Source organism: Barbus barbus (genome assembly GCF_936440315.1).
Source record: "Barbus barbus genome assembly, chromosome: 23".
Lineage (NCBI taxonomy): Eukaryota > Metazoa > Chordata > Actinopteri > Cypriniformes > Cyprinidae > Barbus > Barbus barbus.
In genome coordinates, this window is record NC_136751.1 from 30,955,295 (window position 1) to 30,978,758 (window position 23,464).

A 23,464-nucleotide genomic window follows, 5' to 3' on the forward strand; every position below is an offset into this window, starting at 1 on the left:
GAGAATTCTCCGTCCTCGTAGTTTAAAGTTCAAAGATGACGATCCATATGTGACCGTTTAGGTAGCAGTATGTTTGGTGCTAATAATAGTGATGCTGCTGCTAATGATAACGCTCACAGGACACAGCAGGTTCATGCAGATTTACTGTGCTTTAATACACACACCGTCTGAACAGAGATGCTGCTGCTGAGTCGTTACTCATTCATCAATCAGCTGTTCTGATGGGAGTGTGTGTGTGTGTGTGTGTGTGTGTGTGTTAATCAAGGGTGCAGCAGCATCTGTGTGACTTTCTGTCCATGATAAGACTCAAGTACAAGGTCTGACGATGGTTTTCTCATGTCTCACAACACATTCCTCTTTGTGTATTAATGTATTTGTGTGTGTGTGTGTGTATTTGTGTGTGTGTGTGTGTGTGTGTGTGTGTGTGCGGTGCTGATATAGGGTTAGTGGTTTATCTGGCCTTGGCTGAGGCTCCACTGTTCTGCGTTTGTAACCCTCAATACCGGATTCAGCCAGAGTGTGTGTGTGTGTGAGTGAGTGACAGTGAGTGTGTGTGTGAGTGACTGAGTGAGTTTAAATAATTTTAGTAGTAGTACTACTTACTTACTTACTTTACTTACTTTTGTCATTTAGCAGACGCTTTTGTCCAAAGCAACTTACAAATAAGAAAAAGTAATTAAAACTAAAAGTTACAACTCTATAAATACTATATACCCACATATTTAAGAAAATAAAGAAATAAAATTGACACATGCATATAACAACATTTCAATAATAAATATATAAATGAATAAACTAGAATCAAAAGCGATACTTCTATCCCATGCCGGTGTCCCTGCCCGGTGGAGTCGCTCGGTAGAGTCGATGGTCTTCACACTAAGAGGGCTTCACACGACGGCTGCCGCGGTATAATAACCTTTTTTATACCAATCCAACAAATCAGCATTTCAATTCAGCTGGACCCACTTTCCTGTTTATCAACTACAAATGGCCAAGCAAGTGCACACACTGACAAGATACACGATACAGTACGAGACCAAACGTAATAGTATTAGTATTATGTACATTCTACTGAATAATATCTCTGGCACAGTGTCTCGTTAAACCGAACTTTTATTTTGATGGTTTGCAGTGAATAGCTTCAGATTTCTGTGTGATATTGGGCTAGTTTTACTCTAACTGTAAAATGCTCATGAATTGACTCTCAGAGCAGTTTTGGAGATTATGTTCTCATTTAGTGAGACGACCGGTGCTAATATCTCCGCGAGCGTCACTTGTGCTTTAGTGTGTGTCAGTGTCTGTGTGTATGTGTGTGTGTCTGTGTGTCAGTGAGTGTCTGTGTGTGTCAGTGTCTGTCTGTGTGTGTCAGGGAGTGTCTGTGTGTGTGTCTGTGTGTCAGTGAGTGTCTGTGTGTGTCAGTGTCTGTCTGTGTGTGTCAGGGAGTGTCAGTGTGTGTCAGTGAGTGTATGTGTGTGTGTCAGTGAGTGTCTGTGTGTGTCAGTGTCTGTCTGTGTGTGTCAGGGAGTGTCTGTGTGTGTCAGTGAGTGTATGTGTGTGTGTCTGTGTGTCAGTGAGTGTCTGTGTGTGTCAGTGTCTGTCTGTGTGTGTCAGGGAGTGTCAGTGTGTGTCAGGGAGTGTCTGTGTGTGTCAGGGAGTGTCTGTGTGTGTCAGGGAGTGTCTGTGTGTGTCAGTGTGTGTGTCAGGGAGTGTCAGTGTGTGTCAGGGAGTGTCAGTGTGTGTCAGGGAGTGTCTGTGTGTGTCAGGGAGTGTCTGTGTGTGTCAGGGAGTGTCTGTGTGTGTCAGTGAGTGTATGTGTGTGTGTCTGTGTGTCAGTGAGTGTCTGTGTGTGTCAGTGTCTGTCTGTGTGTGTCAGGGAGTGTCAGTGTGTGTCAGGGAGTGTCTGTGTGTGTCAGGGAGTGTCTGTGTGTGTCAGTGTGTGTGTCAGGGAGTGTCAGTGTGTGTCAGGGAGTGTCAGTGTGTGTCAGGGAGTGTCAGTGTGTGTCAGGGAGTGTCAGTGTGTGTCAGGGAGTGTCTGTGTGTGTCAGGGAGTGTCTGTGTGTGTCAGGGAGTGTCTGTGTGTGTCAGGGAGTGTCTGTGTGTGTCAGGGAGTGTCTGTGTGTGTCAGTGTGTGTGTCAGGGAGTGTCAGTGTGTGTCAGGGAGTGTCAGTGTGTGTCAGGGAGTGTCTGTGTGTGTCAGTGTGTGTGTCAGGGAGTGTCAGTGTGTGTCAGGGAGTGTCAGTGTGTGTCAGGGAGTGTCAGTGTGTGTCAGGGAGTGTCAGTGTGTGTCAGGGAGTGTCTGTCTGTGTGTCAGGGAGTGTCTGTCAGTGTCTGTCTGTGTGTGTCAGGGAGTGTCTGTCTGTGTGTGTCAGGGAGTGTCTGTCTGTGTGTGTCAGGGAGTGTCTGTCTGTGTGTGTCAGGGAGTGTCTGTCAGTGTGTGTCTGTGTGTGTCAGGGAGTGTCTGTCTGTGTGTGTCAGGGAGTGTCTGTCTGTGTGTGTCTGTGTGTGTCAGGGAGTGTCTGTGTGTGTCTGTCTGTGTCTGTCTGTGTGTGTCAGTGTCTGTCAGTGTGTGTCAGGGAGTGTCTGTCAGTGTGTGTCAGGGAGTGTCTGTGTGTGTCAGTGAGTGTGTGTGTATCAGTGAGTGTGTGTGTCAGTGAGTGTGTCTGTGTCAGGGAGTGTGTGTGAGAGAGAGCAATGCAGTGTCGCGTGTGTCAGTGGAGCTGAGAGCGGCTTGGCTTTAGCAGGATTGAGTGCTAATCTGGATCAGGACAAAAATACCTGGAGAGAGTGAGCGTGTACTGAAAGAGGAGGAGAAGGACCTTCATCACTGCTCTCACACACATTCACTCATACTCTGTTTTCTGGCATACTTTTTTTTCCTACACACACACACACACACACACAGATTTGTTGTTTAAGCGTCTCCAAATAGGGATGTAAAGATTAACCGCAAGCGGGTTGAAAAGCGAATCAAATATGTATATGTGACGATTGAAATCGGTTGAGATGCGAAACAAATCGCGGTATAATTAGAGGCAGGAGTTTATTTGAAAGTATATCTGAGGGGAACTTACTGTCTTTAGAAGTTTAGATGGTATTTTTTCTTTTCATCTTGCCTCTGAACGATGCACATTAACCCTAAAACTGGCAACGTATCCTGTTGGATACAAACATTTGAGAGGCTGTGGGGAGAAGCAGTGGAAGTGTAGGTCTTATTTCTTGCTTTCATTTTGAAAGGGTGTTTGTTGTGAATATTTAGATGAGGTGACTTGTTTCTACATAATTTTCTTCGCTCACAGGAAGCATTTAAAACTGCATGGCCGGCTGTAGTGGGAACTCTACTCACCGTCTGATAAGAGTTGATCTAGTTCATATCTACACATGATTACCTGTTGAAAAAGCTGTTATTCAGCATTAGCTTATTAGGTTTACGCTGAAATTTTATGAATTAAATCCTTACATTTTTTGTAATCTGTCTCTAAATGTTTGTATCTCAGGGGATACGTCGCTCTTTTAGGGGATAAATCAAAATATAAAAACATATATAGACTCTGAGATTTTGTGGCTTTTGTTTTAGAAAATCAGATCTTTTTGTAATCTTGACAAAACACATCATTGGAAAGGTCTGACAGTCAAGGTTCCATACTTGGTAACTGTTTTGTAATAGAAGTGATATTGTGACAGAAAAGGATTGATTTGTGACAGAAAACTGCATAAAAAAATCAATAGAGTTTGTGTGTAACCCAGAGGTTATTTCTGGTATAGTGCCCAAACTAAATCTCACAGGAACCACAATTGTTGTGATATCAACTTCAAAATTGGAACACAGCTTGGTTCGACATATGGCTTTGATTTCATAGAAATTTTAGAGTTCAACATATTTTATAAAATACTTATTTTATATAAAATAAAGTAAAAAATCTTTTACTACATTATCTTTATTGCAAGCTTAAACTTTTATAACTTTTTTATACTTTAGTTTTTTTTTTAATGCGTTCACAATAATCTGCTGTGTGTCTTCTTTAAAAAGAGACCAATCTTAGGTCTGTATTCAGGAATTACATCCGTGTTGTAACAAGCATCTGTATCAGTGAATTTATACCCCCAATCTGGCAACGTATCCTGTGGGATACAAACATTAAAATCAAAACTGTCATGTTTTGAAAATAAATAAATGGTTGTATTATTTGTGTCCCAATAAAATGGAAATAAATAAATTAATAAATACATTTTCTGATGTCTCTTCATGGTTTTGCACCTTTTAGGCCTGGTTTCACAGACAGGGCTTAGACTAAGCCAGGATTAGGCCGTGGTTCAATTAGGACATTTAAGTCATTTTTATAAACATCCTTAGAATAAAACATTACTGGGGTGCATCTCGAGACAAAACAAAGGCACTGATATATTTTGAGATCAGTCAGTGCAAGTTTATTTCAACTGAAACAGCTCAGACTTACAATTTAGTCTAGGACTAGGCTTAAGCCTTGTCTGTGAAACCGGGGGATAGGGTTAAAGTTCACAAGTGCAGTGTGGAAACCAAGGAAATGCTTAAAGCGCCACCTGCTGGCAGACACGGAAGTCTCATTCAGCTCGTCTGCTGTTTCATTTCATGCAGATATTTATGTATAGTTTCTGAAGTCAGACCATTCTGTTTTTGCTTCAAATTTAGAAATTACACAGTCTAATTTAGATTAAAAACTGCTCATGTTGCATGTATGAAGCATGTTTTTTTTTTTGGATCGTGATTAGGGCTGCAACTAACGATTATTTTGATAATCGATTAGTTGGCCGATTATTCTTTCGATTAATCGGATTAAAAAAATATTGACCAAAAAAAACACTATTCCACATTCTGCCCAATGTCCTTCAAACAAACGTGACAACTGAATGCTATGAAAACATACAGTGCTTAATTTATTAGACCACTTATCATAATAAAGAGAAAACATATTTTAGAAATTTGTCAAAAATTTGTTTAAATTTAAAAATGTTATTGTCATTTATTGGACATAATAATAAAAAATGTCCTCATAACAGCTTGCATTCTTGCTGGTATTGTTTATGTACTTTTTGACTGCAATTGAGTATCGCGAAAAAACAATACTCAAATAAAAAATACAAGAAAAAATAAGTGCTCTGGTTTTCTTTCATAGATAACAGCAATAATGATATTATAGCATTAAAAATAACCTACTACTGTTACTAAAGAGCTTACACATATTGGAGTACTAACCAGTACAGAAAGCTGAAAAATGATTTTGGTTATCACCAATACTGTTACTTTAGAGCAGCAGTGGCACAAACCTTACATAAACACATTGTTAAACTTACATAAATTTGTTAAGCATTGTAAAAATTGAATATAGTTTAAACCTCTATTAAAAGTGAAAATAATAAAGATAATAATAAAGAGGAATAAAAACACAAACTCAGTGTTAAGCAACAGGTAAGAGTAATGTTCTGCAGGAACTACTTTGATCACAGTCACCTCGTCATTTCTTTATCCTGTAAAAGAGCGTCTCATGTTTATATTCAGACAGACAATTACACGCTGTTATCCCTTTAAAGTTCCTACTCTCATAAAATATTTTAATTTATTTTAAACCTTAAATTAACTTTCAACAACAGATAATTCAGCACAATGGATATGTTTGCGCTGAAAAGCCTATTAATTGTCTCCCTCTCTACTGTGTTCTGTCCGTCTGACGCGCGTGCGCGCTCCCGCCGCGCCGGCGCTCATTCGGTATTTTAAACTTAACACAGACTGTCAGGACGGACCTTTATGCAAAAATGGATATGCTCGCGTGAATTTGTGGCATTTATAGATAAGGATATGACCGTAAACTGAACGTTTTTGCGCTGAGGACGCACACGCATCTGTCAAAGCGCCGGACAGGGCAAGCCATTACTCTTATGCATTAACTTAAAGCTTAAAATAAAGAATTATCATGTTTTGGGCAGCTTGGATCACGTGCTTCTCCGGCAGAATCTCATTCTGTTTCCTCCACTATTTTTAGATGCATTTTGTCCATAGAAATGCATTATTCAGTGCCGTAATTTGACTAACCAGCTGAAGTTGGACGTACACTGTGGGCAGACCCGATTAATCGATAATGAGAATCGTTGTCGATGATTTTCATAATCGATAATAATCGATTTTATCGATTAGTTGTTGCAGCCCTAATCGTGATTGAAATGCAGTGGTTGCCTCTAATTTTAAATTGAGAGAGCACAGACAAAGCCTTATTTTGTTTATATGAAGGGATTTATTTTATTTGTGTTTACATTTAATTTATAATTTGTCTTAAATCTCATTTTGTTAAATCATGAATCGAATCGTGAGTTGAGTGAATCGTTACATTCCTATCTCCAAAGTCTCCTGTGTCTTGCTGCCGTCATGTTTCCTGTGTGTGTGTGTGTGTGTGTGTGTCCTCTGTGTGTGTGTGTGTGTCCCTTCAGCTGCACAGCGTCACTCATGATTGAACGGGACGAGCCGTTTGTGTTCAGTGAGCTCAGCCCAAACATGCAATGCAGCTGACTATAGCTAATCTGAACTCTTAACGATTAAAGCTATTAATTAAGTTTTAACCTAACTAACCCAAACCTTAAACTGACCTGCAGTAACTTGAACTCCAAGTTGACTGTACCTGTAAACAAGTGAAACGAACCCCGGCGCAGTGTTTGTGTCTCTGAGCTCGTTTAGTCTGGTTATGTTGGTAAACTCTGGTGTGTTATCAGATATTGTTTGCTGTCGCATTATTCCCTGCAGAACAGAAGAAGTGTTTTTCCACACATGACTGTCAGGAGACACCTGAGGTGTGAGCGGCTCTCCGTACCTGTAGTGTGTGTGTGTGTGTGTGTGTGTGTGTGTGCGTCTCCTCCCCAGCGCTGCTCCCTGAAGTGAGCCGTGAGGAAGCAGTTTGCCCTCAATATCTCTCACGCTGACGTCTGCCCTCTCAACAATGTCATCCACTTTCCTGTTATTCACTTCAGTGGGAAGCCACTGCTGCAGTGTGTGTGTGTGTGTGTGTGTGTGTGTGTGTGTGTGTGTGTGAGCAGACAGGATGCAGTGTGTAGGTCCGTGTCACTGAGTGTGTGCCGTTTCTCTGCTGGTTTCACATGGATCTGTTGGGTGACGTTTGAGGTTTTCACGCGTGCAGATGAGCGAGGATCTGTGAGACGCTTCAGGGTTTGAGAAGCTCTCTGCAGACCTGCTGCTCACCGTCACACTTTTAGTTTGCTCTTTAAGTGGTCACTAACTAACTGACCGACCAACTAACCGGCTGCACGACGCAGATCCTGTCATGAGCTCAACGGCTGAAGAAATCACTGATCAGAGTCTGGATGAAAGCGGGAATGAATGTGAGTGGAGCTCGTTAAGCTCTGTCTCTGCGAATGTTTGCACTGGAAAAGGGGGCGGATCTAACATTAGCTCGGCCAATAGCATTGCAGCAGCTGAATGAAAGGAATAAAAGTTAACAAAGGAAGTTCTTCCTATCAGACGAGCTTCAGATGGAGCGCTTGCGTGAGATGTGTGCGAGCTGATGGTGGTTTACTAATCTCATTATAAACGAGGCCACAGTGTCACTGTCCATGAGCAGCATACACACACACACACACACACACACACACACAGGTCTTTGTGTAACTCCACTGAAAGTGTGTGTGTGTGTGTGTTATGTAATGAATTGACAGCTGATTTGATTCTGTCTGTCGCGTCTAATAAACACACTCCTTTATGAACTAATGAACAGTGTTTGTATTTTCACATTAGTTTGTGCACCTGATCGCAGCCACGTGAAAACATCCGAACATTTGTGTTCCTTTTTGTGTCGTCAAACTGATGACACTGTATTAGATAATGCACTCTATCATAATAATATGTAATAACAACATAAATCAGTTTAATGTGAGGTTTGTTCCAGATGACTGTGATTCTGAGCAGCAGGAGTGTGTGTACAACACTATAACTGAACTCGTTTTGGCCAATTAATCTCATTTGCAGTTTTGCTAATAACTGGAGCAAGTCCTGAGATCAAGTAATTCACGTAGCTGTAAATGAGGAGGGTTTTCGGGAAGATTAATTTTATTCACAGATTTTTCTCATTATACTTATATATTTCTGAAACTTGGGACTGGTGTTTGTTGGGTGAAGTGGATGATGATGATGTGAAATGTGTGTATATTGTGAAAGTTTTGCATAGACAGTAAACCAGTTTCATTCCCTATTTTCATCTCATGAGTCATGACTATCTTTTAAAACACTCGCGTGTGTATCTGTGAGTGTTTTCTGTAGAGAGTCAAAGGTTTCTATTTATAACGTGTTTTGAAAGTGTTGAGCATTGTAGCCAGTCGCATGAACGCAGTGGACAGTCTGTTTTATTTTTCATGCTGCTAGCTACACGCTGAAGTGTTTCTGAATTGACAGCCATATTGAATCTGAGAATGCAGTGATAGACCGTGATAACCATGAATCAGATGCTGTATGTCAGGATTAGTGGTCGACCGATATATTGCTAAGGCCGATATTTGGTATTTTATTTTGACGGCGCTGAGCACACAGTGCTCACATTCTCCCTCTTGCTCACTGTTGTCATTAACAGTTCTGTCTAATACAGATAGAAGTCTATCTAATGACCAGTAGGGCTGTCAAGTTTTTTTTTGTTCGAATATTCGTTGAATTTAAAGTAAAAATCCACATTTGAATGCAAAAACGCTGCATTCGAATATTAAATGTGCATCAGGCAGCCTTATATGTGGCACACAAGATGCGATGACGATGTAGGTGTCGTTGCATTTTAATGTTTTTTTTTTTTGCCTATCCAGTTGAAGCCATTGGATGCAGCGCTGCTCATTTAAAATATTGTGGAAAAGAGAGCATCAGTGCGGAGATGATGTTGTTTACGTCAAACCTGAAACCAAGCTGTTCACACAGAACAAATATCACATTTTCTAGAGGGACATCTATAAGCGTTGCACTCGCGTCTCACACAAGAGAGCCGCATGTTAAAAAAGCATTTAAAAAACATGTCTGGAGACTTTATGGTTTTTCTGCATCCCACTGCATCTCATGTTCTTAAACTAAAAATGTAGGCTACTCTTTCTGATTGGTAGGGTTAAACTATACATACTTACACGATGCTTGTTGTTTCTAATTGTTTAAGAAATGTAATTATATATGGTTTATAAACATTATTTTAAACCATGCACTTTTCAAAGATAGTCTTGTTTTTTATTGCTTTGAAGAAACATGCATTAGTACGTTGATATTTTGCTCGATGCGCTCTTGTGGCCTCAGGAGAGAAGACAGAAATGGTCTTTTAAATAAAATAGAACTGTTAAACAAAATAATTAAAATGTATACAAAATGTTTTATAACTATTGCTTTAATATTATTAGTAATAGAAAGGCAAACATTATAATTACTTTCTCGTCAGCATTCAGCAAATACGCATTTATATGCTTTAAACCAATCTTTGAATGACTAATGAACATTTAATTTCACAAACCTTGCAGTCTTAGTCGAATCTTGTGAAGTGTGTGTGTGTGTGTGTATCCTGCATGATTGCGTGTCACGCGCCGGTCGGTCCGTGTGAATTGAATGCGGACAGGAGGAGAGCTCAGCTTCACTGGAGACAAACTTTAAACTCGTGATTTCAAATGATGCTGCGCTTTATGCATGTGCCCACTGTCATATTCATGTCATTTTCACTGTGTTCTGTATGTAAAATTAGTGTTACCTTGGCTTTATTTGAAAAAATATGATTCCCAATGCACACAAACTTCCCAGATTACTGGGTGCCCAGCTGGTTACAGTGTTTACTTCCTTTTTAATTATATTTTTTATTAAATATTTATTTATTTGTGAAAAATACTTTGTCTTCTAAAGCAGAGGTCTTCAGCCCTGTTCCTGGGGACCCACTATCCTGAGGAGTTTAGCTTCAACCCTAATCAAACACACCTGAAGCGGCCAGTCAAGCTCCTCAAGACTGCTTGAAAATTGCAGTTAGGTGTGCTGAAACCGGTTGGAAATAAACTTTCCAGGAGAATGAGTCCCAGGAGCAGGGTTGAAGACCTCTGTTCTAAAGAATAAGTATGTTTATTTTACACAATTATTTTTTAATCCATTTTCAAATTTCTTAAATATTAATTAAAATAAATACAATTATATCTGCTTTACATCTGCATTATATCTGCTTTACATAGCTTTCCAAGATATCGGCATTAGCTGTCAAAAACCCCGTATCGGTCGAACACTGAGTCTTGGAGTGTAAATGCAAACACACCTGCCACTTGTTCTAATAATCTGTTCCTTTGTTCCTCAAAGAACTCGCTTTGTTGTTGCAATAATCACAACTTTTTGAAGGATGATCTGCATAACTTGCATATTTTTATATGTGTACCTTTTAAGTAAATTATGATTTTAATTCATTTTGTGTTCATTTAGTAAAAAGCAGTATCAATGATCACTGATTGTGTCTAGGTTGCTTTCTTTAACTGTCAGTTTAGCAGTGATAAGTGTGTACTTGGTAATAATAGCTGTTCTTTTAGATAATGTCTTTCATGTCAAAAAATCAAATGCTAAAGTATGTGCGTCTCTGCTGTGTGTTTCCGTTTCCTTCACATGTTGTTTGTTTTGGGATGCTGTCCCGTGGAGGGATGGTCTCCATGGTAACTGAGCATCATCAGGGGGATGCTGGAATCATGTGCTGCACATTCATCAGCTCTGTGATCCACAGATCAGGTCACTGAGTGTGTTTGTTCTTGACTGTCGTTTCAGAGCACGTTAACGGAGGTGCAGTTTGGACCAATGAAGCTCTATGAGGATCAGCTGCAGGTACCGGCTCTTCCGCACTCATACTGTGTGTTCATACGTTATGTTTAGAAGGGTTTCTGTAGTAACTCCACTAAACAGTGAGTGTGAACATGCAGAATGTCATGAATAGATGCTTCCTGCTCATTATTGTGTGTGTGCATGAGTCTGTGTTCTATATTGGGAGTTTCATTATCGCTCATTAATTCTTGAAGCTAAATTTAGGAAGGTTGAGTGAATCCGACCTGACTCCTGTATCCTGAGATTTCTGGAGCTCCCATGAGAAGATGTGAATTATCACTCCGTGAATCCGCTGCACATCCACAGATGCATCAGAATGATTCGAAAGGCCTGTAATGTGTAGAAACTATGGAGTCTGGGGTTTGACATACAGTGCCCTAAAATCCCAAACCCAATGACTCACAACTCCCTTCATTCACAGCCAGACTCTACGAGCCAGAGAACTCCAGAACAGTGTAGTTAAAACACCTCCGGCGTTAGCGTTGGGTTGGCGTGAAGGCCATTGCACACAGAGTCTGAAATTTTCGTATGCGTTTCTTCGTATTCCCCATCCTTTGTGCGCAAAAGTTTTTTTTAATGCAAATTTTTAGAACTTGTGCGCACAATAGTGTAGGATAAATTTATCAGATAAGAAAAAAATGCACACACACTACGATGGAAACACATTTATCGAATAAATTCCACCATGCACATCAAAAAACCCTAACCAATCTCGTTCCACAGCATCTGAAATGCTAGTTTTGGTTGTTCTGAGATGCCTGAGCAAAGTCTGTCCTCAAAGTATTTCTGTATTTCTTACACGACCGAGTTCCCAAACAGCAGCATCCGCCTCTGAAAGCAGTGACCGCATTTATTGTGTTTCGTCTGCTCGCTCTGAGGCGCAAGTCATTTATCATATATGAAATGTATTATATTCAGTGGCTTTTCCTACTCTTCTTAGTGATATTTAGTGCCAGTTTATCAGGAAGTGACTATTTTGTTTTGGAAAATGAAAGTTTTGCGCATTAGTTAAACTCTCATCTTTGGATGGAAACCTAGCTAATGTTGGGTCAGCATTAGTGTTGGGTTAGCGTGAGGTTAGCAGTAAGTGTTGAGGTTCGTGTTGTGCCAGTGTTGCAGAGCTTTAATTACTGTTGGAAAGTGAAACAGTGATTTTCCTTTTCCTGTTTTTGTCCTCCTGGCTGATCCCACATTCCCTCAGAACACACACCAAGCGTCTGAGCTGTCCATCCACACAAACACAGTGTTTAATTCGAGCGAGTGATTCTTCTGAACCGATCCAGGGAATCAGCTCATATTATGTTCCTGTTATTGATGGAAGTTGTTGTTGTGGCTGAGTGTGTGTTGGCCAGCACTGTCTCACACTGATGATGGCTCTGTGTGTGTGCGTGTTGCAGGTACTGTTAGTGTTTGCCAAAGACGATGCTCAGAGTAACAGCTTCTGCTGGGCGGGTGAACGCGCTGGTTTCAGGTGTAATGTGGCCCGATCGCCAGAAGCGGCGCTGGAGAGTTTCCAGGAGAAGAACCACGATCTGATCATCATCGACCACAGACATTCCAGATACTTCGATGCTGAAGCGCTCTGTCGGTACGTATCGGAGTTTGAGGCTCGTTCCACCGCAGAGGAACAGAGAGGATGAAGGTTCTGGAAACCGATCAAGACATTGACCTGAAATCCTAATGAAGCTGCATGCACTGTGAAATATATGGTTTAGTTTAAATGTGACTCAAAACAGTCAGATCAGTTGTAATGTGTCAAACTAACCCCGTGATGTTACACGCTGCGGTCAAACGCAAAGTGCCCCTATTATGGGTAATGAAAGGTTCATATTTTGGTTTTGGGAGTCCCCAACAACAGGTTGACATGCATGCAAGGTCAAAAACACTTTAATTTTCTTATAATATACATTTATTTTTACCTTATTTGCTCAACGACTCCAAACGATTCGCTAAATGATTCATTTTTCCAAACCCTTCCTCTGCGTGATGCTAATCTGCGCTGATTGGTCGATTTCATTTAAAGCAGTGTTTGTGAGTGCAGTGCTACTTTGTGTTCAGCGTTACCGGGGAAACCCCTCCAAAAGCAGCACCTAGTGGCAAAGAATGAATTTACATTTTCATTCAGACCAACAAGTGGGTGGGCAATATGCTAATGTTTGATGTTGATGCTTGGGATTAGTATTAAAAACGACTCGTTTGAATGATTCAGAGTCAACTCTTTCTTTTGAGAGACAATAACTTTAAACACTGTGCACTTTCAGATTTAACTGCACTTTGCAGGATGTTTTCATTCACTTAGAGCTGTATTACACACTGCATGAAAGCTCATTTTCAAAAATCCATAATGGTTACATTGTGTTTGTTAGATATTATAATCAGTGGAAATCAGTTTACTAAATAATGTAAACTTGACTGACTGCTTCACTTCCACTTTAACCGAACAGCACTTCAGTGTTGAGTTGACTCTCGACCGCTCGTACTGTACGTTCTCGGGTATAAATGTACCGTATATTCAACAATAATTAGTTAAAGTGTAATTTAACCACAAGAAATTACATCCACTGGAATCCCACTGTATGCAGTGTTCACATGGCCTGCTTGAAAATGTAAATGTTTTTTTGTACATTCATTGTGTTTCAGGTTTGTGTGTCTAAGAAATGCTAAAGTGTTTTTTGTTGTTTCTAATCCTCATTTAATTTCATTTTTTTTTTTTCAGCTCAATTCGAGCCATCAGCAGCTCTCACAACACTGTGATTGTGGCTGTGGTGAAAAGGTTTGTGCCCAGATCTCTCTCTCTCTCTCACACACAGCTGTTCAGATGTCCTCATGAGTCACTTTAACATGCTTCATTGTAGTTAAATACTGTCACATATTTGGCCGCAGCTGTGTCTTTCTGTTATCATGTGTTTTTATTAAATGGTGTGTTTTGTTCTGAAGGCCGGATCGTGAAGAAGCCACTGTGATGCCGCTGATATCAGCAGGATTTAACAGGGTGAGTGAGTGTGTGTGTGACTGCCCTTAGAAGTGAGGTAAGTGTGACAAACACTGAGAATACTGTGTGTGTGTGTGTGTACACAAGTGTTTGCGTATTATAAATAATTTCTGGTTTTACACACATTAGCATCAATGTATCAGCGCCTGATCTTGCGTACCTGGAAGCGCTTGTGTTCATGTGCGTGTGTTAATGACGCTCTAGAACAAGGGTGGGCAAACTTTTTGGCTCGAGGGCCACATCAAGTTTTCCACATTAAGCGAGAGGCTGCATAATATGTTTATGACAAATGAAGCTTTGCTTTTTTTATTCTAAACTGACACTCACTACTGTACTGTAGGCCCTATGTATACTTGTACCTACATGGCAGTTCTATTCTTGTACCATCTCTACCTATTTTTATGAGCACTTTATGAAACACAGATAAGTTGCATTGGTGTACAAGTCTATGTATGAGACACATTTTATCATTTCATTCAGCAATAATGTAAAATAAACTAAAAGTTTACAAACATTTTAAACATAATATATTAATATATTATAATACATTATTATATTCGCTACACTCCACAAAAATCCTGTAAATGTAGCAGTGTTCAGAATAGAAAAAAGAACGAAAACATAAGTAAAAAACAAACACAAATTATAGTGTCATTCACCACAAACATATATTATAATGACCCAGCCTAAATATTTAAAGTGAAACTGAAACTAGCGGCGTGATTGCTGGAGAATGCACAATACAAACTCCAAACAAACTCGCTTGCCTTTTCTCATTCGTCACCAATCCTGATGAGCAGCTTTGTGCCTGACCTTGATTGCTTTATATAAGTCGCCTTGGAAATCACGGCACGTTTCAGGTGAAAAACGCGATTTATAATCCAGAAAAACTGTACTATATCCATTTTCATAAAAATGTGTGTGGAAAACAGAAGAAGCATATCTTTACAAGATAAAATGACAAATTATTTCCATGTTTTCCCCACAAAATGCCAGCACCGTGAGCAGGAGGATAGCACTGGCACTTGTTCTGATACTGGAAAGTCTACAGAGCATTTTTAAAATAGTTCCAATACAAGGCATTTTTCAAAAGAAATGAACACTTTCACATTTTTAAAACGTAACTTATTTACAAGTGTGCCAGTTTTGTAGTGTATATGGCTATTTTGACTTTTTATTTTGTATTGCTGTGCGGCTTGAACGCGTCGCCCATCAAAAATAGACGCGGCGCTTATCTTTAACAAAGCCGCGCGGAGAGCCGCTTCTGAAACGTGCCGCGGATTGACTAGAGTGGGCGCGATCAGCTCCGGTCGGAGCGGCGGGACGGTGTAAATCAGGGGTTATATACTGCACTACAGGCTACAGCGCCGTGCCATCTGTTGGATTTTACTGATATTGCATCAGATTAGCTATTTTGGAACAACTGCCTCACGGGCTGGATGAAAACGGCCGTAGTTTGCCCACCACCGCCACAGGAGTGATAGCGGGCCGTAGTTTGGACACCCCTGCTCTAGAGTCTCTGTGCTTCATTCAAGATTCATTATGAATCGAGTGTGTTTGTCGTCTCACAGAGATATGTGGAGAACTCCAACATGATGGCCTGTTATAACGAACTCATCCAACTCCATCATGGAGAAATACGAGCTCAGATCAAACTCAGGTGAGACACTTGTCTCTTCATGACCCTTGCAAGTGTTGTTTGCTTTTGTTTAAGGGCCTTTTTGTCTTCATCACATGGACAGTCTCTCTGATGATGGTGTGTGCGTGTGTTTTCAGAGCCTGTAATGCTGTTTTTACTGCACTGGAACAGAGTCAGGAAGCCATTGAGATCAGCAGTGAAGATCAGATCATACAGGTACACACACACACACACACACACACACACACACACACGTCTCTTCAGTGAGGTTGAAGAACAAGTCAAATCAGACACTATAATCTCAGAGACCAACTCTAGAGGATCACTGAGACTGTGAATCTGGTTTGTCCTCATGCTTCTGTCACAGTACGTCAATCCAGCGTATGAGTGCATCATGGGATACCAGCGTGGGGAACTGCTGAAGGAAAACACTGAAGTGCCTAAGAGTGAAAAAAACAAACCAGACCTGCTGGACAACATCAGCTCCTGCATCCACAGAGGGAAAGTGAGTCAGACTGACAGTCCACACACACACACACACACACACACACACATCTCTGCCGTTCAGTTAGGAAAGTTCTGATGAACATTCAGAAATAGACCCAGGCTGTGACACTGACCTACCGCCGCATGAGTTTTCATAGTCTTAAAGTGTATGGGGTGGTGATGGTGCAGTGGATAAGACACATGCCTTTGGTGTGAGAGACCTGGGTTTGAATCCACTGTGAGACACCAATGTGTCCCTGAGCAAGACACTTAACCCCTAGTTGCTCCAGAGGCGTGCGACCTCTGACATATATAGCAATTGTAAGTCGCTTTGGATAAAAGCGTCAGCTAAATGAATAAATGTAAATGTATTGCCCACAATCCTCAGCATGTGCTGACAGCCTTCCAAAGCACCAGTGATCAATATTAACCTAAAGCCCTGCGTTATTTCAGCTCATTATGTAGAGACGTTATATACTCATAAATGAATTGGCAGATGTTTGAAAACAAATGAGATCAAATGAGATGACATGACGCCAGATAGTTCAGGATCCTGTGAATAATGTCAGTAGTAAGCAGCAGAGAACTCTGGGTACAAACAGTCCAAACAAGGTTTAACAGTCCTGCTGTATCACTTCACAAAGGACACACACACACACACACACACACACACACACACTCTCAGCTGGAGGAGCCGTTTGAAGCTGCAGATGCTGGACTTTCATCGCACAGGGGTCGAACTTTGATTCTCTGTCAGACCTGAGACCTGCTTCTGTATGCTGTTTAGATCCTCTCTCATAAGTGTGTGTGTGTGTGTGTGTGTTTCAGGAGTGGCAGGGGGTTTATTATGCCAAAAAGAAGAACGGAGACAGTGTGCAGCAGAATGTGAAGATGACGCCTGTCGTTGGACAGGGAGGGTGCGCAGCGTTTCTGTCTCTCTGCTTTAAAGTTTTACTCTTTCTTCAGTAAATCAAATGGCTGATTTCAGCTTCATTTCAAAACAAACGTGTTTATTTTTAATTTCTGAAGAAATGTAATTCAGGTTCCTGTTGGCCGAGGGTCAGGTGACTCTAGTTTGATCGTGTGTGTTAATATTTCTCTGTCTGTCTCTCCTGTAGTAAAATCAGGCACTGTGTGTCTGTTAACAGGCCTTTAAATGACCATAACAAGGTAAGCAGACGTTCAGTCGTCCGACAGCGATACTGAGACATGCTTGTGTCGTGATGATGTTTATGACTGATCTGTGTGTTTTGATCCAGACAGAAAAGTCCTGTGAGCGAGTCCAGGCCGAATCACAGACAGGTACCAGAGACAGTGTTTACACACGATCTGATGGTTTCATGGTCAGAGAGTGAGAGATGCATGACATGCAAATCACCACAATAATTAAACTACAATCAGAGAGAGAGTGCGTGCGTGCGTGTGTGTGTGTTCAGGTGTGCTGACTGTTGGGGGAAGTCGTGGCCTAATGGTTAGAGAGTCGGACTCGTAATCGAAAGGTTGTGGGTTCGAGTCTCGGTCCGGCAGGGATTGTAGGTGGGGGGAGTGAATGTCCAGCGCTCTCTCCACCCTCAATACCACGACTGAGGTGCCCTTGAGCAAGACACCGAACCCCCAACTGCTCCCCGGGCGCCGCAGCATAAATGCTGCCCACTGCTCCGGGTGTGTGTTCACGGTGTGTGTGTGTGCATTTGTTCACTACTCACTGCTGTGTGTGTGCACTTGGATGGGTTAAACGCAGAGCACCAATTTCGAGTATGGGTCACCATACTTGACAATACGTCACGACTTTACTACACACACATGTGTCGATGTTGTTGTTGTGTCAGATATTCAGCAGTCCAGCAAACATAAGGACCGCAGGAAAGGATCGTTGGATGTTCGCTCGACGACCTCTAGAGGAAGTGATGGTGAGATGACAGTGCTTACCCCTGACCTTTGACCCTCAACCCAAACCCTGCCCCTCACTCAGAGCCCCTCCCCCAGGCGGAGCGTCCAGGTTTAGCTTTAACATGTAACTGCTTTGGTGGACGTCACATCATATATCTGTCTGTCTGCTCATCTTTAGTGAGTTTACTGTATTTAGGATCGGCTTTAAAAGAAATGATCTTTTGTCGGCGCTGATAGCTTGTGGTTTGTGTTGTGATTCTTGTGACCCGAGTTTGAATCCAGACTCGTGGTCCTTTGCCGATCCTGTTCCCCTCTCTCTCTCTGCCCTGTGCTTTCCTGTCGTATCGCCACTGTCCTAGCAACAGTAATGGCATAAAATACCCAAAAAATATAACTTCATAAAAGAAATGAGCTTTATAAAACATCTCACAGTCTGACAGTCATAAAACTCTTCCTGACTAACCCTTGACAGATGATCTTGTGTTTAGCAGGAAGTTCTCAGAGGAGACACTCGTCTATGGCCAGAATCCACTCCATGACTATTGAAGCTCCCATCACTAAGGTACATGTGTGTACAGGTAGTGTGTGTTTGTTTTTAGCAGGCTCATGCTATAAAGTGTGTGTGTGTGTGTTATTGTGGTTCTGTGGGCACATGTTTTAATTCTGATATGTGTGTGTGTGTGTGTGTGTGTGTGTGTAGGTGATAAACATCATCAACGCGGCTCAGGAGAGCAGTCCGATGCCGGTGGCCGAAGCGCTGGACCGCGTGCTGGAGATCCTGCGGACGACAGAGTTATACTCTCCTCAGCTCGGTACTAAAGAGGAAGATCCTCACACCAACGACCTGGTGGGCGGATTGATGACTGTAAGTCTCACAACGCCTCTGATTGCCACTGTGTGTGTGTGAGAGAGAGCTGCAGCACGTCTCCAGTCTGTCACATGTAATCAGGAATGTGAAGCGCTTCTCGGTTGTTTCTGTCAGTGGGATGCTGACGCTGCTTTCTCTCCTGCAGGACGGACTGCGAAGGCTATCAGGAAATGAGTACATCTTAGCCACAAAACGTAAGCTGAGTTCACTGCTTTATGACCTTTGACCCCATTTCCTATTCCACTATTCCCACCGTTTGTGTTTCAGAGCTGCATCACATCCCAAGTCACCTGACCACACCACTGTCTCTCAACGATATCCCACCATGCATTGCTCAGACGATGGAAAACGAAGAATCGTGGGACTTTGATATTTTCAGCCTGGAGTCAGCCACTATGAAGCGGTGCGACACACACAGAACACACGTGCATGCATAAACACTCACATGTACGCATGCATACTCTCATGCATGCTCACACACACAAAGTACATCTCAACACAAACTCTCACACACTTTTTCATAGCCTTCTAATGTTTTTATATCAAGTTAATAATAATGACTACTGAAAAACACAAAACATACTAGAAAATGTGAACATTCTGTACTTTTAGTGGTTTGTTTTGGTTGGTTGTGGTTTTTCCAGTTGAGTGTCTTGTTTAACTCACTTTGATCTAAACACACTCATACAGGTGTACAGGTGTGTGTGTCAGGTGACGGTCAGGTGAGCAGACGCTCCTCATACCTCTGTGTTTATTTTCAGGCCTTTAACGTTTCTGGGTCTGAAAATCTTCTCGCGGTTCGGCGTCTGTGACTTCCTGAGCTGTCCGGAGGCGACGCTGCGCTCCTGGCTGCAGATCATCGAGGCCAATTATCACTCCAGCAACTCCTACCACAACTCCTCACATGCCGCAGACGTGCTCCACGCCACCGCATACTTCCTGTGCAAGGAGCGCGTCAAGGTGAACACACACACCACACACACACACATATGACATGCAAACACACACACACACACCACACACACCACACACACGACACGCAAACACACAAACACACGCACACATGTGCAAACACACACGCAAACACACTCACTCACTCACACACACACATACGAAAACACGAAACATGCAAACACACTCACACACATGACACAAACGACACGCAAATACACACATGACACACACATATACGACACACACACAAAGTACACGCCTTACCATCTACGCCACTGAAGTTGTTGATTTGCGATTGTCTTTTGTAGTGTTGACTCGCCCAATCACACGTTAGTGGGCGGAGTTACTGTAAATAGCCTCTGCCAACAAGGCGGCTTTTTGCACTTTAGGGTTAGGTTAGGTGTAAATAGACACCGATATAATATTGAATATATTGTTTAAACTGCAAAACATCACTAAATGCTGCAAATATCACAGCAATTTTTGAGAAAAGCTCAACTTTTTGGGCTGCAAAAATCAAAAAGAAGCTCCATGAAATCCAGCTGGACTAATGAATCTCCATCAGTCATGATATAAACACGATCGGTTCACTTACACAGGGTTCGTACAGGGTACGATAATTGCTTAAAGTGCTTGAATTTGACCTGGAAAACCCTTGAAAACAGCCACATTTTTGAGAAGGTACTTGAAAAGTACTTACATTTTTAAAAGGCAGTATATATGAAATTACTGTTCTTTTTATTTTTATTTTATTTTTCGATAAAACAATATTGACTTTTCAGACTTAGAACTATTTGTATTACTAAAAAATATCAGATTACTCAATTGTCAAAATAATCAGTGATTACTTGATTACCAAAATAATAATTAGTTACAGTCCTAGATTAGTTACAAACAAAATACTACTGCGTTGTTTTGCTTTGTGTGATTAAAAGATAAATATTTTGTCATTAAAAAATTTCTTAAAAATACTATTAAAATATTGTCTCGTTCTAGTGAACCAAGTATCTGTATTTCGGCTCATCTGGTGAGCTTAAGTGTATTGTCACGCCCCTACTGTTGATAAGCGGTGATATAGCTCATCATTTTCCAAGTGTATGATATAGCTTTCATTCTTCAGGTCAATTATATATTTATTAAAAAAACAGTTTGAATAAGGAAGCAATAACTTTGCCATAGTATCCTTTCAAATGTAAAAGTTTTCCACAGACATTGCATGCTTTTGTGCTGCACTTTATTTGTACCAATTTGTTTTATTAGTTTATTAGAATTTGAAAGATAATAATGATATTGTTTGATAAGGGAGATCTTCGATTTTAGTCCTTGAAAACCAAAAAAGTAATGCTTAAAGTCCTTGAAAGTCCTGGAATTTAATTTTGTAGTTTGTCTGAACCCTGCTTATAACTGGTGAAGGGGTTCGGCTGATCCGCACCACATGCTGCTGTTTGTGTCCTGTTATTGTGTTTGTCTGATGTGATCTTGGCATGTGGTTTATGGACATTTCTTTCACCACACAGAGCAGACGCAGCTGAAGTCGTGATTCACAGTTGTTTGACTAGCAGTAGATGTGATCGTCAGCGTATGCTAATGAAAGACGTGAGGGTGTTAGCGCTGCGATCGCAGCTCGGTGTCGCTGCAGCTTCACTCTCCATGTGTCTCTTTCTCAGCAAAGTCTGGACCCTATAGACGAGGTGGCGGCCCTGATCGCAGCGACCGTGCATGATGTCGATCATCCTGGGCGGACAAACTCCTTCCTGTGTAACGCAGGAAGTGAACTGGCCATTCTGTACAACGACACGGCCGTGCTGGAGAGTCACCACGCCGCGCTCGCCTTCCAGATCACCATCCGAGACGACAAGTGCAACATCTTCAAGAACATGGAGAGGTATGCACTAAACTGAGCCTCTGTTTCACACGCTGTGATGACAGCATTAAATGTGCTCCTGATGTTGGTCATAGTGCAGTGGTTGATTGACAGGTGAGCAGGTTCAGGGTGTGTGTGTGTGTGTGTGTGTGTGCAGTATGATGAGATATCACGCTCTGATGTCTCTGATGAGTGTGGTCTCAGTGATTGGATCTCAAAGCATTTCAGACCAGGGTTCCCATGCTTCTTGAAAGTACTTGAAAACAAACATGGGTCCTTGAAAGTGCTTGAATTAAATTTAAAATACATTTAGTTTATGGTGCTATTTCAAAATTGTCCTATATGTGCTGTCAAAGACAGAACGAAACGGCACAAATAATTGGGGTGGAGATGGGGTAGTGCGGAAAAAAAACCCGCTCCGCTGAGTGTCTGACCATTACCGCCCGCTCCCGCAATGTGTGTGTGCCGCTCCCGCAAACAGTCTAATACTGTATCATTTTCACGCTATTAATAAGTGAAATCACATCTGAATGAGCGCTCGCAGTTCACTTTCGATTACACGATCACACACACTCTGTGTAAAGTGAGCACATCTTTACAGTGCGTGAATAATTTTACCAAACCACATCAATCTTAATAACTACTATTAATTTTGTAATTAATCATTTATAAGTGATATATAATTGCCCATGAAGGCTGGAAGTGAAAAACTCCTTATTCATGTGTGCAGAATTATTAGGCACATCTTCTTTTACAGATAAAATGAGCCAAAAAAGAGATTTAACTGAAAAGTCAAACATGATTAAATCCCCAATGAGAAATATTCAAAACTAATGCAATACAGAAATGGTAAAGTTAAGACATGACCATTGGTCAGCGAAATGCTCACTGGTTACAGCAGGGTTAGACAAAAACAGGTGGAGAAGATAAGACACACGGTAACTGCAAAATAATTAAGAATTAATGTGAAGAATTAGGTGTAAACCATCAAACATTTAGATTAGATTAGATTCAACTTTATTGTCATTTATGCAGAGTACAAGTACAGAGCTAATGAAATGCAGTTAGCATCTAACCAGAAGTGCAAGAATATAGTGTTTTATATAATATAAGTGCAGAGTAAGTGAAGATATGATTTACAGAATGTACAGTGGAATTGCTATATACAGTATTGAGCAGAGTATATACAGAATATAAATAGGAATGCAATGTATGTACATTATGAACAGAGCAATGTAGATTATATAGATTACAGATTATATATACACATTATGAACAGCAGAGACGTGAGAACAGTGGTAATAAATAAATAAATACAGCTGGATGAGTGTGCAAAGTATTGATAGAACAATGTATTCTATGCAAAATAACAGTAGTGCAATATTTAGTCTCCAGCGCCACCGTTTTCCAGAACTGCAACCTTCCTGGAGTCTCCAGAATTATAAGATGTCCTAAAAAATGACCCTCACTTAATGAGAATAACATGCTGAAGTGTTGTTAAATACATGAAGACACATTTTTATAGGCTTTATAGACGGATAAGTTGAGAGCAGTGTTCATTTTGATTTAGTTTTAGTCTCGTTTTAGTGGACTAAATCTACAGTAAATTTAGTCGGCTAAAATCTAATGGTTTAGTTACAGTGCATTTATTAAGCATTTCTCTCAAATTTCCAAACTCATTATATAGGTTTGATATTGTTTTTTTTATCATGATAGACTGCAATTTAACTGCGGAGACACACAACATGCCTTTGAATAAAAGCACTTCTCATAAAGAACAAGAATATGGTCTTCTTTTGAATGAAATACCAATGGTTATATAGGCTAATTATGCATTCTTTATAACAACTTGTTTATCATTCTTTCAAGCAGACATATTTATTTCTATAAATAAATTTAGATGAATCTTTAGGGCTACTAGAGTTTTTCAGTCAAGAGCA

General features: G+C 41.0%; 1 protein-coding gene across 3 annotated transcripts in view; it reads left to right on the top strand.

The window, feature by feature from the left end:
* The window catches only part of LOC306842953 (high affinity cAMP-specific and IBMX-insensitive 3',5'-cyclic phosphodiesterase 8A-like), a 32,862-nt gene that overhangs the window by 3,652 nt on the left and 5,746 nt on the right, over window positions 1-23,464 (top strand). For 2 of the 3 annotated variants that reach the window (XR_013781798.1, XM_079374175.1), the window contains exons 2-18: window positions 10,778-10,834; window positions 12,229-12,419; window positions 13,548-13,604; window positions 13,769-13,823; window positions 15,395-15,483; window positions 15,600-15,678; window positions 15,830-15,967; window positions 16,777-16,865; window positions 17,067-17,118; window positions 17,208-17,250; window positions 17,778-17,858; window positions 18,330-18,400; window positions 18,539-18,703; window positions 18,852-18,900; window positions 18,974-19,109; window positions 19,468-19,666; window positions 21,328-21,545. Coding sequence is in view for 2 of the 3 variants with exons in the window: in XM_079374175.1 (XP_079230301.1) it covers window positions 10,778-10,834; window positions 12,229-12,419; window positions 13,548-13,604; window positions 13,769-13,823; window positions 15,395-15,483; window positions 15,600-15,678; window positions 15,830-15,967; window positions 16,777-16,865; window positions 17,067-17,118; window positions 17,208-17,250; window positions 17,778-17,858; window positions 18,330-18,400; window positions 18,539-18,703; window positions 18,852-18,900; window positions 18,974-19,109; window positions 19,468-19,666; window positions 21,328-21,545 (1,769 nt within the window). In the remaining variant the exon portion in view is untranslated. Of the gene's footprint in view, window positions 1-10,777; window positions 10,835-12,228; window positions 12,420-13,547; window positions 13,605-13,768; window positions 13,824-15,394; window positions 15,484-15,599; window positions 15,679-15,829; window positions 15,968-16,776; window positions 16,866-17,066; window positions 17,119-17,207; window positions 17,251-17,777; window positions 17,859-18,326; window positions 18,401-18,538; window positions 18,704-18,851; window positions 18,901-18,973; window positions 19,110-19,467; window positions 19,667-21,327; window positions 21,546-23,464 lie in introns of all 3 variants that reach the window. The other variant, XM_079374174.1, reaches the window with a different exon arrangement.